The sequence below is a fragment of the Chlorocebus sabaeus genome, chromosome 15, assembly GCF_047675955.1.
Source record: "Chlorocebus sabaeus isolate Y175 chromosome 15, mChlSab1.0.hap1, whole genome shotgun sequence".
Classification (NCBI taxonomy): Eukaryota; Metazoa; Chordata; class Mammalia; order Primates; family Cercopithecidae; genus Chlorocebus; species Chlorocebus sabaeus.
The window spans coordinates 56,315,879-56,331,434 of record NC_132918.1 but is presented as its reverse complement, the minus strand read 5'-3'; the positions used below and the strand labels follow the sequence as shown (position 1 = coordinate 56,331,434).

Here is a 15,556-nt window from a genome sequence, read left to right as displayed (position 1 = left end):
TTAAAATTATATTCTTCGGGAAATTACTTTCCATTGCTGCCTAGAACGTCTGTGCATATCACTTTCTAGGATGATGTGGAGGGATAAGGGGAGTCCTGGGAACAATGGGGCTTAAAGAATGGCTCATTTTGCATTAAGATGAACTGATTTAGTGGAGCTGTGGGCCTCTGGACACGCTGCCCACTGATGCTTGTCCTCTGCTCAGAGCCACCTGGAGTCAAGGAAGGAAAGAGAGGAATTTAGCATTTGTGCAGCCTCCAGGCAGTGGGGTAAATCAGAGTGGGTATGGAATGTCCTCCTGGGAGAAGCCATGTGTCCAGGGGGACATCCTGCCCTCAGGGGGGTGAAGTGGAGGCAATATTGGAAGAATGAAGTCAGGGAGCAGCAGTGAGAGTGTGCCCCAGTCCTGGAAAGGAAAGGAGGAGGAAGAAGTGAGGGGCAGGGATGTCCACCTGCACTGCTCTGAGTGGGGGTGGTGGCCCCAGAGCCAGGAAATAAGGTCACCTCTCAGGTCTAATGGTCACCTCATGGGTGACCTTGCCAGGCTCATCATGGGCAGTGAGAAAGGTTGGCATTAAATGATCTCCAGGGGTTGATTCTTCTCTGGCAGGCTGAGGAGAAGCTGGAAAGGCTGTGGGAAATGCGTGGGGCAGAAAAGGATGAAAATATAAACTCAGCTATAAGCTTATGCCATGCTTGACTCTGATATGAGGATATTTTATTACCTGGCAGCAATGTGTCAGATGAACTGGACAAAGGTCATAATGTAAAGCATTATTGTAAATATGCCATAATTCTCATGCAAAATAATCTGTATGTATAAGACAATGATTGTGGAACTCACAGGAGTTTTGTCTCCAGCCACTCTCGCTAGCCAGGATGAACCAAAACTCTTTCATGTCATCAAAAGATCACTGGCCGCACACGCTGTGTATAAAGCACTGTAGCAGGGAATACTATAACATGACGTGGCACCATACAATGCGACACAATGTAACAACATAATAAAATATGATATCCCAAAAATAAGGCTCAGTGGCTGCCCTAGATGTGCTGACAGTTGGAAGGAGGGTGGATATGGGAACTGTCACTGGAACTGTCTCCAGAACTTTGCTTATAAAATGCCAGTCTATACGCAAAGTCCCGGAGAGCCCAAAGGTGGAGAAATTAACTTTGCAGGCAGGAGCTCAGAGAGCACTGAAGGAGGGGCAGAGCACAGAAACATTTCCACCTCCTGAAGAGCTCCGACCAGCCATCCCAGAGCCTAAAATATCACCCAGGGAGATTTATTTAATGACCTCAGACTGCAGAATCTTCGCTTCTACTTTACAGAACTGACAACCTCAATTCCACCTCCATAGTTCATGGCTGATAGGTATCCCAAGCCACATTGAAAACATGGATGTAAGATGCCCTGAACAAGCTTCCAAGGAGCACCCTGGAGGATTTGGAGAAAGCTGCAGTCCCCTCTACAGCAAACGTCAGGGCTCAGGGACTCAATCAGAGAAGCCCCGAGGGCTGCAAAGAACCACATGGCCACCAAATGTGACCTGATGGGAAGAGACTGAACAGAGGGGCAGCCAAGCAGAAGGCAATGTCATTACCTGGGTACCCTTGATGAACCCTGAAGCTGCTGAGTCTTCTATGAATGCATTATCCTTATTATTTAAAAAGATCTGCGTGTTCCAGTTTGGTGCAGTGTATCCTAGTGTATTAATTTGGTATTATTTTATACTGAGATGGTCCAGGCCCTGCCATAGGAACTGTGTGATGCTGCTACAGTCAGCACCAATGCCAGGCCCCAGCAGCAGTGTGGCTGAAATATCTGGGTGGGCAGGTGCACCCTCCACCAATAGGCTCTGACCACAGTAGACTCTCCCAAATCTGATCACCTCTCCCAGGATGTCTGAGCCAAGTGGGGGAAAAAGGGAAGGAGTGTGCCTGTAGGAGAGACAATGAAGTATGCTTTTCTTTTGCTCTTTTGTTGAAAATACTGTGGCTTCTATACTGCAGCAGGACAAACAAACCATGACTTATCTTTCACAATTTATGTACTTGATTTCTTATAATCTAACAGTGTGTTTATATTTCTCCCATGTGCTCTCTTTTCCCTTTTCTTACACATTACCCTTACAGCTAGGTCAATAACAAGTAATCTTGCTAATAATTCTCTCTCCAGGGCCCTGTGCAGAACCTCATGAGACGTGACTTCAGAGGCCTCCTCTCCGACAGGTGAGGGAGAAGTCAGCTGTTCAGAGAGAGAGGCTGCCTTGCCTGGGGACACGCAGCTAGCCAGTGGCTGAAGCAGCAGTGGATGCAGTTGTCCTGATGCATAGTTCAAGAACCTTTGTGTTGCACCAACTCTTTTGTCAATCAAGATTTTGTTTTGGTCTATACACTTATAGGTGGTACAGAGAGTGAAATGAAAAGATGATTTGCACTAGTGACAAAGCGTATCTTTGTGAGTGCCATCCTTTGGTGTAGCTATAAGGGTGGGGGGCTAAGATGTCCCTTTCAGAGGCCTTATACACCAGCATCACTTTTGGTGATAATTTAAGGTTATCCAATGAATCTGCATCTCCCAGAAGAAGGCTTAGATGGCCACTCCCTATCTTCTGGGGCCTTTGGACCCAAGTGATGTTTTAGGATTATAGGGGACATACTGCTAACCAGAAGCAGCCATCTGACTGTACACACTCCTGCCCCTGCTCTCGGTGACAGCTAGAGGATGGGTGGAAAGCCAGCTGACATCTGATTGGTGACAACCAGCTCCCTCAGTGTCAGGGCTCAAACTGGTAATAAGCGCCTGGCTTTATCCAAAGTCTCTGAAAAACCCGCTAGCTGGTGATGTGAAAGCCATGCTAACAGGAAGAGAATTTACTGGAGGCTGACTCAGGGGCAGCAGTCTGGGGAATTAAGCTTGGCTCCTGCAAGGAAATTAGGCAGAATCAATTAAGGATGCGGGCAATTGAGGCAAAGAGACATTAATATTGGATGATAGAAAGTCAGAAGGAAACTGGACCAGCAGTTACAAGCTATAGCACTAACCAAAAAACCCCACATCAGTGACTTGGGAAAGACAGAAGGAAATGAATGAAATTGTGAAAATATCTGAATTTCCCACCAAATTACTTTATTAAATCAGTCTTGAATGAGGCAATTTCAGGGAGGTAGAATGGACTGGCCAAAAGTAATGATGTCCGTGTGGGTACAACTCTTTCTAAGAAGCTACCCTGACAACCAAGCAGGGATAAATCGGCAAGTGTGGATTACATGTCCTCAGTTATTAAGGAATTAGCTAATTAATATACCAAACTTTTGGCAGTTATTTTAAAGGTAAAGAGAGTTAGTAGAGGGAATGCATAGATGGGTTACTGATCTTTAAAGAAAAAGTTAAAGGAATTCAGGGGACTGTGAACTATTGTTAAACATCTCAGGCGATGTGAGGAATTTTGCACATGGTAATCACCACGTTGGAACTAACTTTAAATGATGCAAAATGTTAGCGAGAGTTTCAATGATAAGCTGCAGGCCAGAATAGGGCCATTGTTAAGTATCTGGACCTGGGCAAAAGCTGACAGTTTCACTCAAGGCAAGTGTCAATTTTCTGAATCTATGTAGGCTGGCAGAGCCTGTAGGAAAGTTCCACAGAGCAAAAGAACTCCAATCAATACTCAAGAAAGACAAGATAGGTTAAAAAACACCCACCCCAAAATCGGGTTGGTAAAGCCCAAAACTGCAGTCTGATTGAGTCCTATAGCCCTGCCAGGTATAGATGAGAGCACTGAGGCTGCAAAAGGTTAAGTGCCTTACCAAAAGGAACAAAACGAATAGGTGGTAAATTAAACACTGGGAGCCAGGTCTTTCTGGCTTTAACTTTGGCACTCCTTCTAAAGGATGCTAGGATGCTTATACTGGATCAAGGAGGCGATACCACTCTACGTGGTAGACCCAGGTCTTTCTAGCTTCGAATCTGGCATTCCTTCTACAGTATGCTAGAAAGCTTATACTGGATAAACGGGGATATATCCTGGAACTTGGAAAAAATCCTAAGCATTTTCAAATTTGGAAAGTCAGATGAAAATAATCATGTTCTGAAAGATGCTAGGCACAAACGGAGCTAAGACTTGTGGCTATTTCATCAGTTAAAAGAGAATAAGCCCCATTCCACGTAAGTCTGCTAGGAATATGCTGTCATTTCCTGTCATTTCTATATGACAGGGAAGGTTGTGGGCTGTCCTGGAGTGGGGCCTGGAAGGAGCACTGGGGAGAGGGAGCAGGTGTGCATGCAGAGGTGGACGGGAAGGTGGTGTCACACAGTACAAGGCTGGAAACTTGGCTGAGGTCAGATTTTGGAGGACTTTGCCAGACAGTGTGATCCTTTAGCGGTGTTAGGAACCCAGGACCAGGGGAGCCTAGGTAGAGAGGCCAGTGAGGATCCAGGTTCCTGGAGAGGCCCATAGGCAGCAGGGGGTATGCTTGGGTCTGGAGTAGGGGGTGGGAAGCAGCCAGGGTGGCATCTTCTGTACCCTGACCCACTGTGGCTGCCTCTGGGGCTGTGGTCTCAGGGAATGGCCTTGAAAGTGAGAAAAGGGAAAAACAGGGAGCAGAGCAGGAGGTCGTTAGAGCAACTCAGCAGCCGGGTGGGTGCCTGTTCTTGGCAGTGGTGATGGGGGGCAGGAGGCAGCACAACAGGGGGTTTGGGCCAGGAATAGGCTGCATGCACCCAGTGCCCAGCAGCTGCTGCCTCTGCACCACTGAGGCCATCACAACTGCCTGCTGTGGACTAAGTGTTACGCTGGTTTTGATGAATTGCCACCTGCAGTTCTGGGGGACTGACATCTGGATGCCTGAGAAGACTCACTCCCAGAAGCCTACAGAGACAGTGGGCAGCCGCTCATCTACCCCCTGGGGAGGGGTTCTTTGATGGCCCCAGGGCTAGCTGACTGTTTTCTGGGGGAACCCAACAGACCTCAGAGAGTAGGCTCAGGAAGCTGTGGAGGTCAGTGGCCATCCCCTCCCCCCACCTCACATCTTAAGCCTGTTTTGAGTCACTGGGAACCGGCAATGGCCCATTCTCCTGCTCAGGCCAGAGCTGTCTCCCACCCCAGCAACCTGGCCATAGGCCCACTCCCAGAGTGCTGAGAATGGAGCCCAGCGACTCCAAGAGAAGCTGCTTCCTAGTGATTCAGCTGTCCAACTGACAAATCTTTTCAGGTGGGAGATCTTTTGTTTCCCTCAAAAGAGGCCCCCTGTGCCAGCCCTGAGGACAGCCTTTCACAGTCCCCTTGGCATCTGCAGCCACTGTCCTCCCGCTCCCAGGCCTGCTATTCTTTTAACCTTCAGCTGCATAGAGATGGGAGAAGGCGGAAAAAAGGCTTTTTATAACCAAATTATCTCTGTGCATTCATCTGCCATTATGTTAATGCATCGCGAAGCCCGGCAGATGGTACAAAGTCAATTACGCTGGTGTTAAAAAGGGAGAAATTGACCTTTTCAGGACTCACTTGGGTTCCAGAGCAGAGTTTGCAAACTCAGGTTTCAGGCCTGGCATGTGGGCAAAGGCACATGGCACTGTGGAAGAGGGAGAGGGATGGATCTGGTGGTCAGCACGGGGACTCCTGTCTCTCGTACCTGCACATTCTCTCAAAGAGGCCAGCATAGCCATCACAGTTGGTCTTCTGGGTCCGCAGGATATCAGTAGGTTTGAAGGCTTGGCGGTCCTTCTCCTGAGCAGCTGCAATGTCGTACTCTACAGGGCGGGTGAGGGGATCATGAGGACCCTGAGCCTGGGAGGCGAGAAGACTCCATCCCCACCCCTAGCTGTGCTCTGGCCATCACCAGCCCCAGGAAACCACAGTGGGCTGAATGGAACTACAGCCCCAGCCCACATGGGATCTGGGAACTGTCACCTCTTTTTGCAAGTGGTGAGAGGAGGAGCAGGCCTTGGCAGAGGGTGCCACCTGGCTCCCCAAACCCCTGAGGAGGGGCTAGGAGGAGAAGGGAGTAGGACAGTGCGGGGGCATGGGGCTCTCTCTGCTAATCCCCACCACACAGCTCTGCACACAGTTCCAGTGAAATCACTGATCCCGTCTTCCTGCAGCCCGGAGGCCTCATGCTGACCCATGGGGCACACAGAGCTCATCCCCAAGTGGAGAAGGCTGCTCTCCCACAGCCTGTCACTTCACTAAGGAGGGGATGAAGACATTGCAAAGAAGCCTGAGGCCTGCGGTGAGGCCCTAAGGCAGAAGTCTCTGTAGCCACTGAGGACCCAAAGGGACTGTGTATGTGTGTATTGGCATGGGGATAGGAGCGGTAACGAAGTCCTATAAATGTCCTGTTTCTGACCTGCCCCTTTAAGGCACAGGCACAGCTGGTGGAGTTGGGATGGGAGCTGGGGGTCTCTCAAATCCTCAGTTTGGACCTCCTGCCTGTGCCTGGCAAACTCATTCTCTAAGCTGCATTCCCAACTATTGTTCCAGAAGAACAAAAGCAAAGCCCAGTGGCAGCAGGCTGAGAAAGACCCGGCTGGTCTTCATGTCAAAGAACTAGGAGTCCACCTCGCGATCTGGCCCTGTCCACTTTCATTTGTGTTTGCAAGGTGGCAAGGGGCAGCATCCCTTAGCCACCACCTCTGCAGTTCTGCTTGACCTGGGAGCTTCCCGAGGCCATCCTGTGGAGAGCTGTGGGCAGCTGCATAGGCCTAGGTCCCTCAGGTGGCTCCAAGAACCTTGGAGGCTGGGCTGGGACCAGTGGTCAACATTGCTAGTGTAGGAGCAGGAAGTGGAGAACCCACTTTTCCTGGCTCTGGTATTTAGTGAACCCTCTGATATTGCAATCACTTTTCAAACAGCTGCAAGTTCTCCCCACCAATGATCATCCTTCTTTGAGATGACCTGCTGCTCCGGGCTCTCACCTCTGTGGAGATGAGACAGAGGGAAGGCTGGGACAGAGGGAAGGCTGCTGCTGGATGAAGTTTCCAGCTCTGGGCACTGGCTATGGGCAGAAGGCTGCAAGGGATTCTCCTCCAGCTAACTTTCATGGAGACTAATAGCACATGGTAAATTTTATCCTCCTTGGTAACTCTCTGGTTCATCTCTGGTTCATCACCCAGATCCTGGGTCCCTCTCCCCCACCTTTCATGTCACGCTGCACACGTGAATAACCTGATAGGAGCAGAGGCCTGCAGGGAAAGGAAACAAGGGATTCTAGAGCCAGCAGTGTCACAGGTGGGCCTACCTATGTGATGGCAGATCCAGATCCAGATGGCACGGACCCTTTCCAGGTCAGTATGGGCCTCCTGGAGGAGGTCACTCACCAGTTCGTCTAGGCCACTCTTGGCTGTCACCTGGGGAGCAGGAAGGGGATGCTGTATTAGGGCCTCAGGGAGGGGCTGTTGGCGGCCCAGCACCTTGCACCTATAGCCAGTGCTGCTCTTCCCCCAGGCAGAGAAGCTGGAGGAGAGGCCCTGAGGGGCAAAGGCTGGCTGAGGACCAACTGGGAGGAGGTGGGGGATGTTGGACAGGGCAGGTGGTGCTGACCAGCTCAATCACAGGCCCTAGAGCCACCACAGCTTTTCTCTGCAGATCTGGGGGCTAGCCAGGCAGGCATCTGGACAGCTGTAGCAGCCCCTGGTCATGGTCAATACTAAGGATTTAACATAATCCTTATCAAAATTCCAATAGCTTTTGGTGCTGAAATGGAAAAATCAGTTCTCAAATTCCTATACGTTCCAAGGGGCTCCACAAGTAACCAAAACAATTTTGAAAAAAGAACACATTTGAAAGACACAAATTTCCCATTTTCAAAACTTACTGTAGAACTACAGTAATCAAAACAGTTTGATACTGCCATAAAGATTATATAGACAAATGGAATATAACTGAGAGTCCAGAAACGTACCCACATATCTATGGTTAGCGGATCTTTGACAAGGGTGTCAAGTCCATTCAGTGGGGAAAGAAGAGTCTCTTTTACAAATGGTGCTGGGACAATGGGGTTTCCACATGCAAAAGAATAAACTTGGGTCTCTACCTCATGCCATATACAAAAATCAACTCAAAATGGATCAGTGACTCAAATATAAGAGCTTAAACCATAAAACTCTTAGAAGAAAACACTGGGGTTAATCTTCATGACCTTGGATTTGACAATGAATTCTTAGATATGGCACCAAAGGCACAAGCAACAAAGAAAAAAACAGATAAAAGGCCATTCGTGAAAATAAAAAAATTCTGTACATTAAACGATATCATTTAGAAAGCAAAAAGATAACTTACAAAATGAGAGAAAACATTGCAAATCATATATCCAATAAGGGTTAAATATTCAGAATATAAAAAGAACTCCTAGAACTCCACAAAAACAAAACCAACCCAATTCAAAAAAGGGCAAAGGACTTGAACAGATATTTCTCTAAAGAAGATATACAAATGGCCAATAAGCACATAAAAAATTGCTCAACATCCTTAGTCATGAGAGAAATGTAAATCAAAACCACAATGAGATACCACTGCGGACCTAATGAAATGACTATTGAAAAATGAAACCAGAAAATAATGTGTTGGCATGAATATGGAGGAATTGGAACCCTCGTACGATGCTGGTGGGAAGGTAAAATGGTGCAGCTGCTGTGGACAACGTTTTGACAGTTTCTCCGAAAGTTAAATGTAGAATTATCATATGATCTAGCAATTTCAGTCCAAAGTATACACCCCAAAAAAACTGAAGGCAGAGACTCAAACAGACATTGTTTCCCCAGTGTTCATTGCAACCAATCCACAACAGCCAAAAGGTTAAAAAACATCCATCCATGAATGAAAGGACAAATAAAATAAAGTATATACAGTATATATACTATATAATGGGAATTTTATTCAACTATAAAAGGAAGGAATTAAGTTCTATATATGTTACGACATGGATGAACCTTGAAAATGTGATGCTAAGTGACATAAGCCAGACACAAAAGGACAAATATTGTATGATTCCACTCATATGAAGTATCTAGAGTAGGAAAGGTCATAGACAGTAAGTAGAGATTACTGGGGGCTGGGGGAGGAGAAATGGGAATTTCATTGCTTAATGGGTACAGAGCTTCTGTTTTGGGTGATGAGTATACAACATTGTGAATATAATTAATGCTAGTGAATTGTACATTTACAAATTATTAAAATGGCAAATTTTTTGGTATTTTATGATAAAAAAGAACAAATTAGTTTTCTTCCTAGGGGCCCTCAGGGAAACAGGGCTGAGGTTGCTGGAAAGGTGGCCCTGACTTTGTTTAATCTCTATAGAGAAGCTGGGGCAATGGGTCCTGCAATGGTGCCCACATTCCCCGCAGCCCCCACCTTGAGGGTACTCCAGGACCTTGTTTTCAGCTGGAACCATCTCACTGCTCACAAGGGACTCCAGGACCCACCTGCTGACCACTGGCCCAGCACACTGGCACCCTGACTTCTGGAGACCTCTGGGCCCCTGTTCTACTCTCTCAGCTGCTTTCTGTTTCATTTTCTTCTATGTCCAGTTCCAACGCCACAGACTTTGTCCTTGTCCCTGTCCCAGGGCCCCGAATGGTACTCAGCATTGCCGGCCTGCACTGCAGCCTGGAGTCCTGACTTAGCCTTCTACTTCAGTGCCATGGCTTCTGGTCCTTTGGTCCACCTCCTGGCCCCACCTGGGCCTGGCTTGCTCTGGCCACTCCCTGCTCTGTGGCTGGGTCTCTGGCCTCTGCTGGCTTCCTGGCACTGTTTTCTGAGTATGGCTAGCAGCCTGACCCATCCCTTCTGATGGCCATTACAAAAATCCGGGCCTTTTACAGACTCCTGACCCCACTGACTTCCCTCAGTCACAGGGAATGGCCTGGCCTCCACTTCACAGCAGGCCAGGTGGGACTTCCTCACTAAGAGCCTCATCCTCCCCTCCTGCTTCAACTTATCTGTATGTCTCAGATCTTCAGCCTTTGCAGGGACTTCCCCTCTTCAATCAATGGCCTCCTTCTCCTATGTCCTCACCTCCTTCCTTCCTTTCCTGGCTGCCCCATGCCTCCTTATTCCCCCACCTTAGGATGCCCTCCCAGTCTCCTCAGTTCTGCTCATGTCTAGCCTCCCCTTCTCTGCAGGCTCCTGTGGGATCTTCTCCTCACTCCCCACTAGTCACCTCTGGCTTGCTCTTCCACCCACCTGAGGTCTGAGGCCTGAGGCTCCAGCCCCTGTGCACTGCCCCTCTGGAGGTAAGGTGCACTTTGATGCTGCAGTAGCCAACATGAATCTGCCCTGATCTCACTTGAGCAGATAGCACAGCTCACACAGTTGACCACGCCTGCCCCAGGGAGCCCCTCCCTAGACCTTCCAGAGCTCTGACCCTTCCTGGCCTTGCCCCAGCCTCTTTGATGGCTCCACACCCTATGGGCTTCCTCCGCCCCCACAATATGATACCCAACCTATGGCTTCAGCTCTTAATGAAATCTGATGACTCCCAATCAGTGTCTCCAGCCCAGACCTTTCCAGGCTTGTATATTCAGCTGCCCAGGGGGCAATTCCCCCGGATGTGCCACAGAGAGTAGGGCCTCTCATATCCCAAACACACTCACCCCCTAAAACCTGCTTCTTCTCCCTTGCTCCTCATGGGGAGGCACTGATCCACCCTCCAGGAGTCAATCCAGCTGTCCGGGAGCCCGTCTCCCCCACTTCCCACCCACTCCACACCTACTGGTGATGGAGTTCTTCCCCTCTGCCCCTAGCTCAGGATTGGCCTTTCCACTCCTCTGTTTCCTCAATGTCTCCACTTAATCCAGGTCATGTCTTCTGCCAGGACAGGAGGATGCGCTCAACTCATGTTCTTACTTCTCATCTGGCTTTCTTGATCCACGCACCCACCATCCACTCATTATTTCAACAAACAAGGTTCCTGAGTACCTACAAGGGGGCCTTTCTAAGACCACTTAATGTCCTAACTTCACAAAAGTGTTCAGCACCTTGTTCCTCCTATCAGACTCTCCGTGCTGAAGCTCCTGCCTGGCTCCAATGACTCCCATATGTCCCTAGTGTTTCAGCTCCTCATCTGCCCCTCCCACCTGCACCTGAGACATGCTCAGGCCCAGAGGCGTGAGAGCTTGGTAGCTCATGCACTTCGGAGGTGAGCACGGCTGTGATTATAGTGGTCATGGCCATCTACATCCATGGTCCTCCCATCCTCTCCACCCTTCCTCCATGGACTGGAGGTGGGCAGAGCTTAGAAGCAGAAATGCCAAAAGGGGCATGGAGAAGGCAGGTAAGGGCTGGCCAGAGGGGCCCGCCAATGAAGTGCTCCAGGGTGTGCGGTATTGGGTGGGAGCAACAGGATCGTGGGTGGGGTGGGGGATGGAATGGCCTCTGGCCCTGGGCAGGGGCTGCTGCTTTGTGCCTTCTGTCCCCATCCATATGCTATGAAAAGGCATTCCAGGGCCATCCAACCAAGCCACTCAGGTTATGCTCAGGAGGTGTCTGGGGAGAGGCTTTGCTGCCCTAGAACTCTTGAGCCACCTCAAAGGGGCCCATGGTCAGAGCAGCCAGCTCTCCTACCTGTGAGGCGTAGAGATCCAGTTTCTCAAACTGCCGCAGGTCCAGGGACATGGATTTCAGGCTGGATCGATCCCAAGGGTAGGCTGGAAACACAGGGCAGCTTGGTCAGCAGCTGAGACCCACTGAGGAGGGCTGTCTGGCCTAGGCCTTGCTGTCTCTTTGAGGATCTGTGGCTGTCCAACTTTTAAGACAATTCTCAAAGCCTGAAACATTGAGCCTAAGAGCTATATGGGAACTTTCCTAGAAGGGTCCCCGATCAAGTTAGTTTGGGAACTATGGCAACTCCCACAGTCCTCTTAGAGGCCTACAGGGAACATATGCCTATTGCAGACTCTGAGAAGTCAGAAGTAGGAAACGGGCTTAACCTCAGTTAACCCAGCAGTTCCCAGACATATCGATGATGGAATCTCCTTTTTCCCACCGTTTGGTTTTCCGTGGATTCCCTGTTATTTTTCCCAGGAATGAATGCTCTTTGGGGAGTGTCCAGGCAGTGCTGCTCATGCTCACAGGCTCAAGGAGGGAGGTCTGTGCCACAACCACAGCGCTGGGGTGGAGGTGCCAAAGGACACCTGGGTGGAGAAGGAGGGCATGGAAAGGCCGGGCCATCTGGGTTCTGCAGGGTAAGGTGCGTTTGGCACCCAGATAGGCTTCCTCCTTTGCCCTTGGTCAACTGGAGACTTGAGCATCTCAACCATGTGTGATGGCGTTCTGGTAACAGGGCCCTGAGAAAGGCTGGGCCTCCAAATCACTCATCTATGCTTAGCCTTACTCACAGGGAGCCTCCTGCCCAGAGACCAAGCCATGAGTCAGGTCTCTGAGACAGAGCTACAGGGAGGGGAGAAAACTCGAGACCAGTGCTGATGCAGGGCCAGCAATCATGCAAGCTTCCCACTGGACACAGGACAGCTATAATCAGCTGCTGCTGGGGGGCTGCTGCAAGGCTGCCTGGCCAATGGTTAGACCAACAGATGCATGGACAGCAGACCCCTGTCCCAGCCCAGAAGAGAGCCTTGGCTCTGGCAGATCCTTTCTTAACCAAGGGTCCCTGAGTCAGGCAGATCAAAATCAGGGAAGCTGGGTGGGAAGACAGGATAGGAGTGGGAAGAAGTTGGGACCAAAGAGGAACTCAGCCCCTGACCCAGGTGGATCCACCCACCTTCAGCCTCCATGTCCGGAGCCTCTGGGTGCTGGGCAAGTGAGGTGTGTTGGAGAGGCCCCAGGGTATGGTAGGAAGTCTGGGATGAGTAGGGCCATGTGAGAAAGCACCTGATGGGCCTGCACTTCTACCTTGGTTCCAGTCTGGTTCTGACCTCCACCTTGCTGGGAGGGACTGGACCCAGCTCCCCGGCCTCAGGTACACATCTGTGGGATTCCCGGGAGCATGAATAAGATGGCAAATCATGTGATGTTAGTGACACACTGCTCTCTGGGAGGGTGCAGGGTGTGGGGCTCCTCTGCAAGTGCATGCGGGGAAGGACATGCGGCCTCCCTGCCTGGTGGGGGGCACTGCAGGTGCATTTGCCCACACATCCTCAGGGCTGCCGCTGTCAGTGAGAGTCGCTTAATCTGGTGCTATTAGACCTGAAAGATGTGGGGAGGGGTGTGTGTCACCTCTAGACCTCACCCCAGACCCTTTGCGACCCTCTTCTGGGCCAGCATGGTTTGAGAGGCAATGCCCACTTACTGGGGAGCTGACCAATATTTGGGCCCAGGGGTTTCTTGCCTGGCCACCATGACTTATGTCATCAACCCCTGCCCTGTGTGGTCCAAATGCAGCCAGAGAAGACTGGGGATACTCAGGCAGGCCCCTGCTGAGCCTTCCCCCTTCTCAGTGCCCTCTCCCTCTGCAGAATCTGTTCCTATCATTCTCTCACAAGAGTCATCAGGGTGACCTAAGTGCATTCAAAGTGGACTCACACATCCAACAGATTTCCACTCAGTATAGCTCTGCAAATGAGGCCTCCCTGCACTCCTATTTAGGATAAAGGTGGCATTTCTAAAATGCCATTGAAAACCCTATTACTAGTTTTCCCCTTTCTTGGTTCCATTTTCCAGTATCTGAACGTTAAAAATGCCCATGATTTATACCTCATTAAATCTACCTGTGAGGAGATTATATAAGATCTAAATATGATTCTACATAAATACATTTACTATATCAGTGTCATTAAATTATTCTGATTTTAAAGCAAAACAATAGGAAGAAGTATGGAGCTGCACCCAGCCTTAGATAACATCTGGTCTACTAAGGGGGAAACTGAGGCAAAGGGAAGGCAAATGAGGGGCAGAAGCAGGATTCCAACACAGGCTGTCTATCATGCCTCTCGTTCCTCTGCCTCATGCTGCTTATTCCCATGCCTCCTACCTTACAGACATTTGGCATTCCATTTAAAGTTAACATAATCCTGAATTATGATTTTAATATGCTTCCTATAATGGTCTGCCTTGTTATTGGTGGGGTTTATACTTTAGCTTTAGGATGACATCTGGTGCATGAGCTTTTTCCTTCTCCACCTGTATCCATGGCAGACATTGCGAATCAATCATGACACTCTTCCCCTCCTGAACCCAAAGGTGGCCCCAGCTTCTCAGCATAGTGACCCAGGAAGCAACTGCCAAATGGAGATTAGTCTATGGGCTAACCCCATGTGCTCTCTTGAGAATTCTCCTGGAAGACTCTGGAACTTACCATGGGCATCTTTCCCTCCAGGTTGCCGGGGTCTTGTGTTTCCATTTTTATCACCTTGTAAACCTACAATATTCCAAAGATCAGAAGTATAGATACTTCAGAAGAAACAGAAATGCAAGCACTGATGACTCATCTTCTGGTGGTCCTTGCTTTTGACACCTCCTCTGTACTCTCCTATTCATAGCCTCCTTGTTCCCACCCCACTGACCACAGAATTGCTGCTGGAATTGCCAGGAACTTCCTGGTATGGCAGAAGGAAGACTAAGAACCAGGAAGTGGCTGACAAGAAAGGGAGTTGCATTCTGCAACTGGAATTAGTATTTGCTCTGACCTAAACTTTGGATGATTCAGTGGGTCCTCCTGGAACCTGGTGTTCCTGCCCTCTTTTGGATTTTCCTGCTTTCTTGAATCCACTGCCAGATAATGCTGGGATAAGAACTGACCATGGATGGAAACAAAGATGGAGAAAGGGGAAAGCAGTTCGTGTGGAGGTCAAAACCTAGAAGGGTCAGGTCATAACTAAATTATTCCTTGGGAGGATTAAAGGCCAACTGAATCCCATGAATCAAAGACTGTAAAGGCAGAATCGTAGCCAATAGTTATTAGACTCCCTGGGCAAAAGGAAAGGAACTTTTCCTGCTGATCTGGAACCAGGTCAGGAAGATTTGGGTCCCTGATGGGATCAGGGGGAGTTGAAGGTGGGGATGCCAAGGCAGGTAGTTTTATACCCCTGAAGGCCACTTTAGGCTATAAATATAACAAAAAAGATTGCAACTACATACAGGTCATTCTGAGAAACAGTGCTCCATTTATTTCTCACACCTGCATTTTGTATTTCGCACCTACATTTTTTTCCCACCTACGTTTTTGATAGAATGATAAAGGTTCAAAATGATAGCTAGCATTTGTTACACACTTACTATGCCTGGCTTGGGCTTTACACTTACCTCTCATTTAACTCATTATAATCTTATGAGGCAGATTCACTTATTTTCCTTCTTTTATAGATGAGAAAACTGAGTTTAAAAGAGGGGTTAGGCCACTGGCCCAAGGTCACACAGCTGAAACATGAACCTAGACAGTTGACCCTAGAGCCTGCCCTCTTTACAGTAGACTACTCTCTTGAGATCTTGACTGCTGACGACTACAGGACCAGACAGTTTTGGAGGACTTTGGCTCACTGCATGGACCTAAAAAGGACTTGAGCCTCAGTTGTTCTGCAGCCTCTGTTACTTAACCTGCATTCCTCCTGAGGTCCCTGTTTAGCAATAAGGTGGACAGATGCAGAGAGGGGACTGAGAAGGGA

The 15,556-nt window shown here is 49.1% G+C and overlaps 1 protein-coding gene across 4 annotated transcripts in view; it reads right to left on the bottom strand.

Annotated features, from left to right (window-relative positions):
- Positions 1-15,556, bottom strand: part of KY (kyphoscoliosis peptidase) — a 50,573-nt gene that overhangs the window by 13,093 nt on the left and 21,924 nt on the right. For all 4 annotated transcript variants that reach the window (XM_008009062.3, XM_008009064.3, XM_008009063.3 and 1 more), the window contains 4 exons: positions 14,251-14,313; positions 11,562-11,644; positions 7,240-7,348; positions 5,635-5,752 (listed from right to left, as the gene is read on the bottom strand). In XM_008009062.3, coding sequence (XP_008007253.1) covers positions 5,635-5,752; positions 7,240-7,348; positions 11,562-11,644; positions 14,251-14,313 — 373 coding nt within the window. The remainder of the gene's footprint in view (positions 1-5,634; positions 5,753-7,239; positions 7,349-11,561; positions 11,645-14,250; positions 14,314-15,556) is intronic.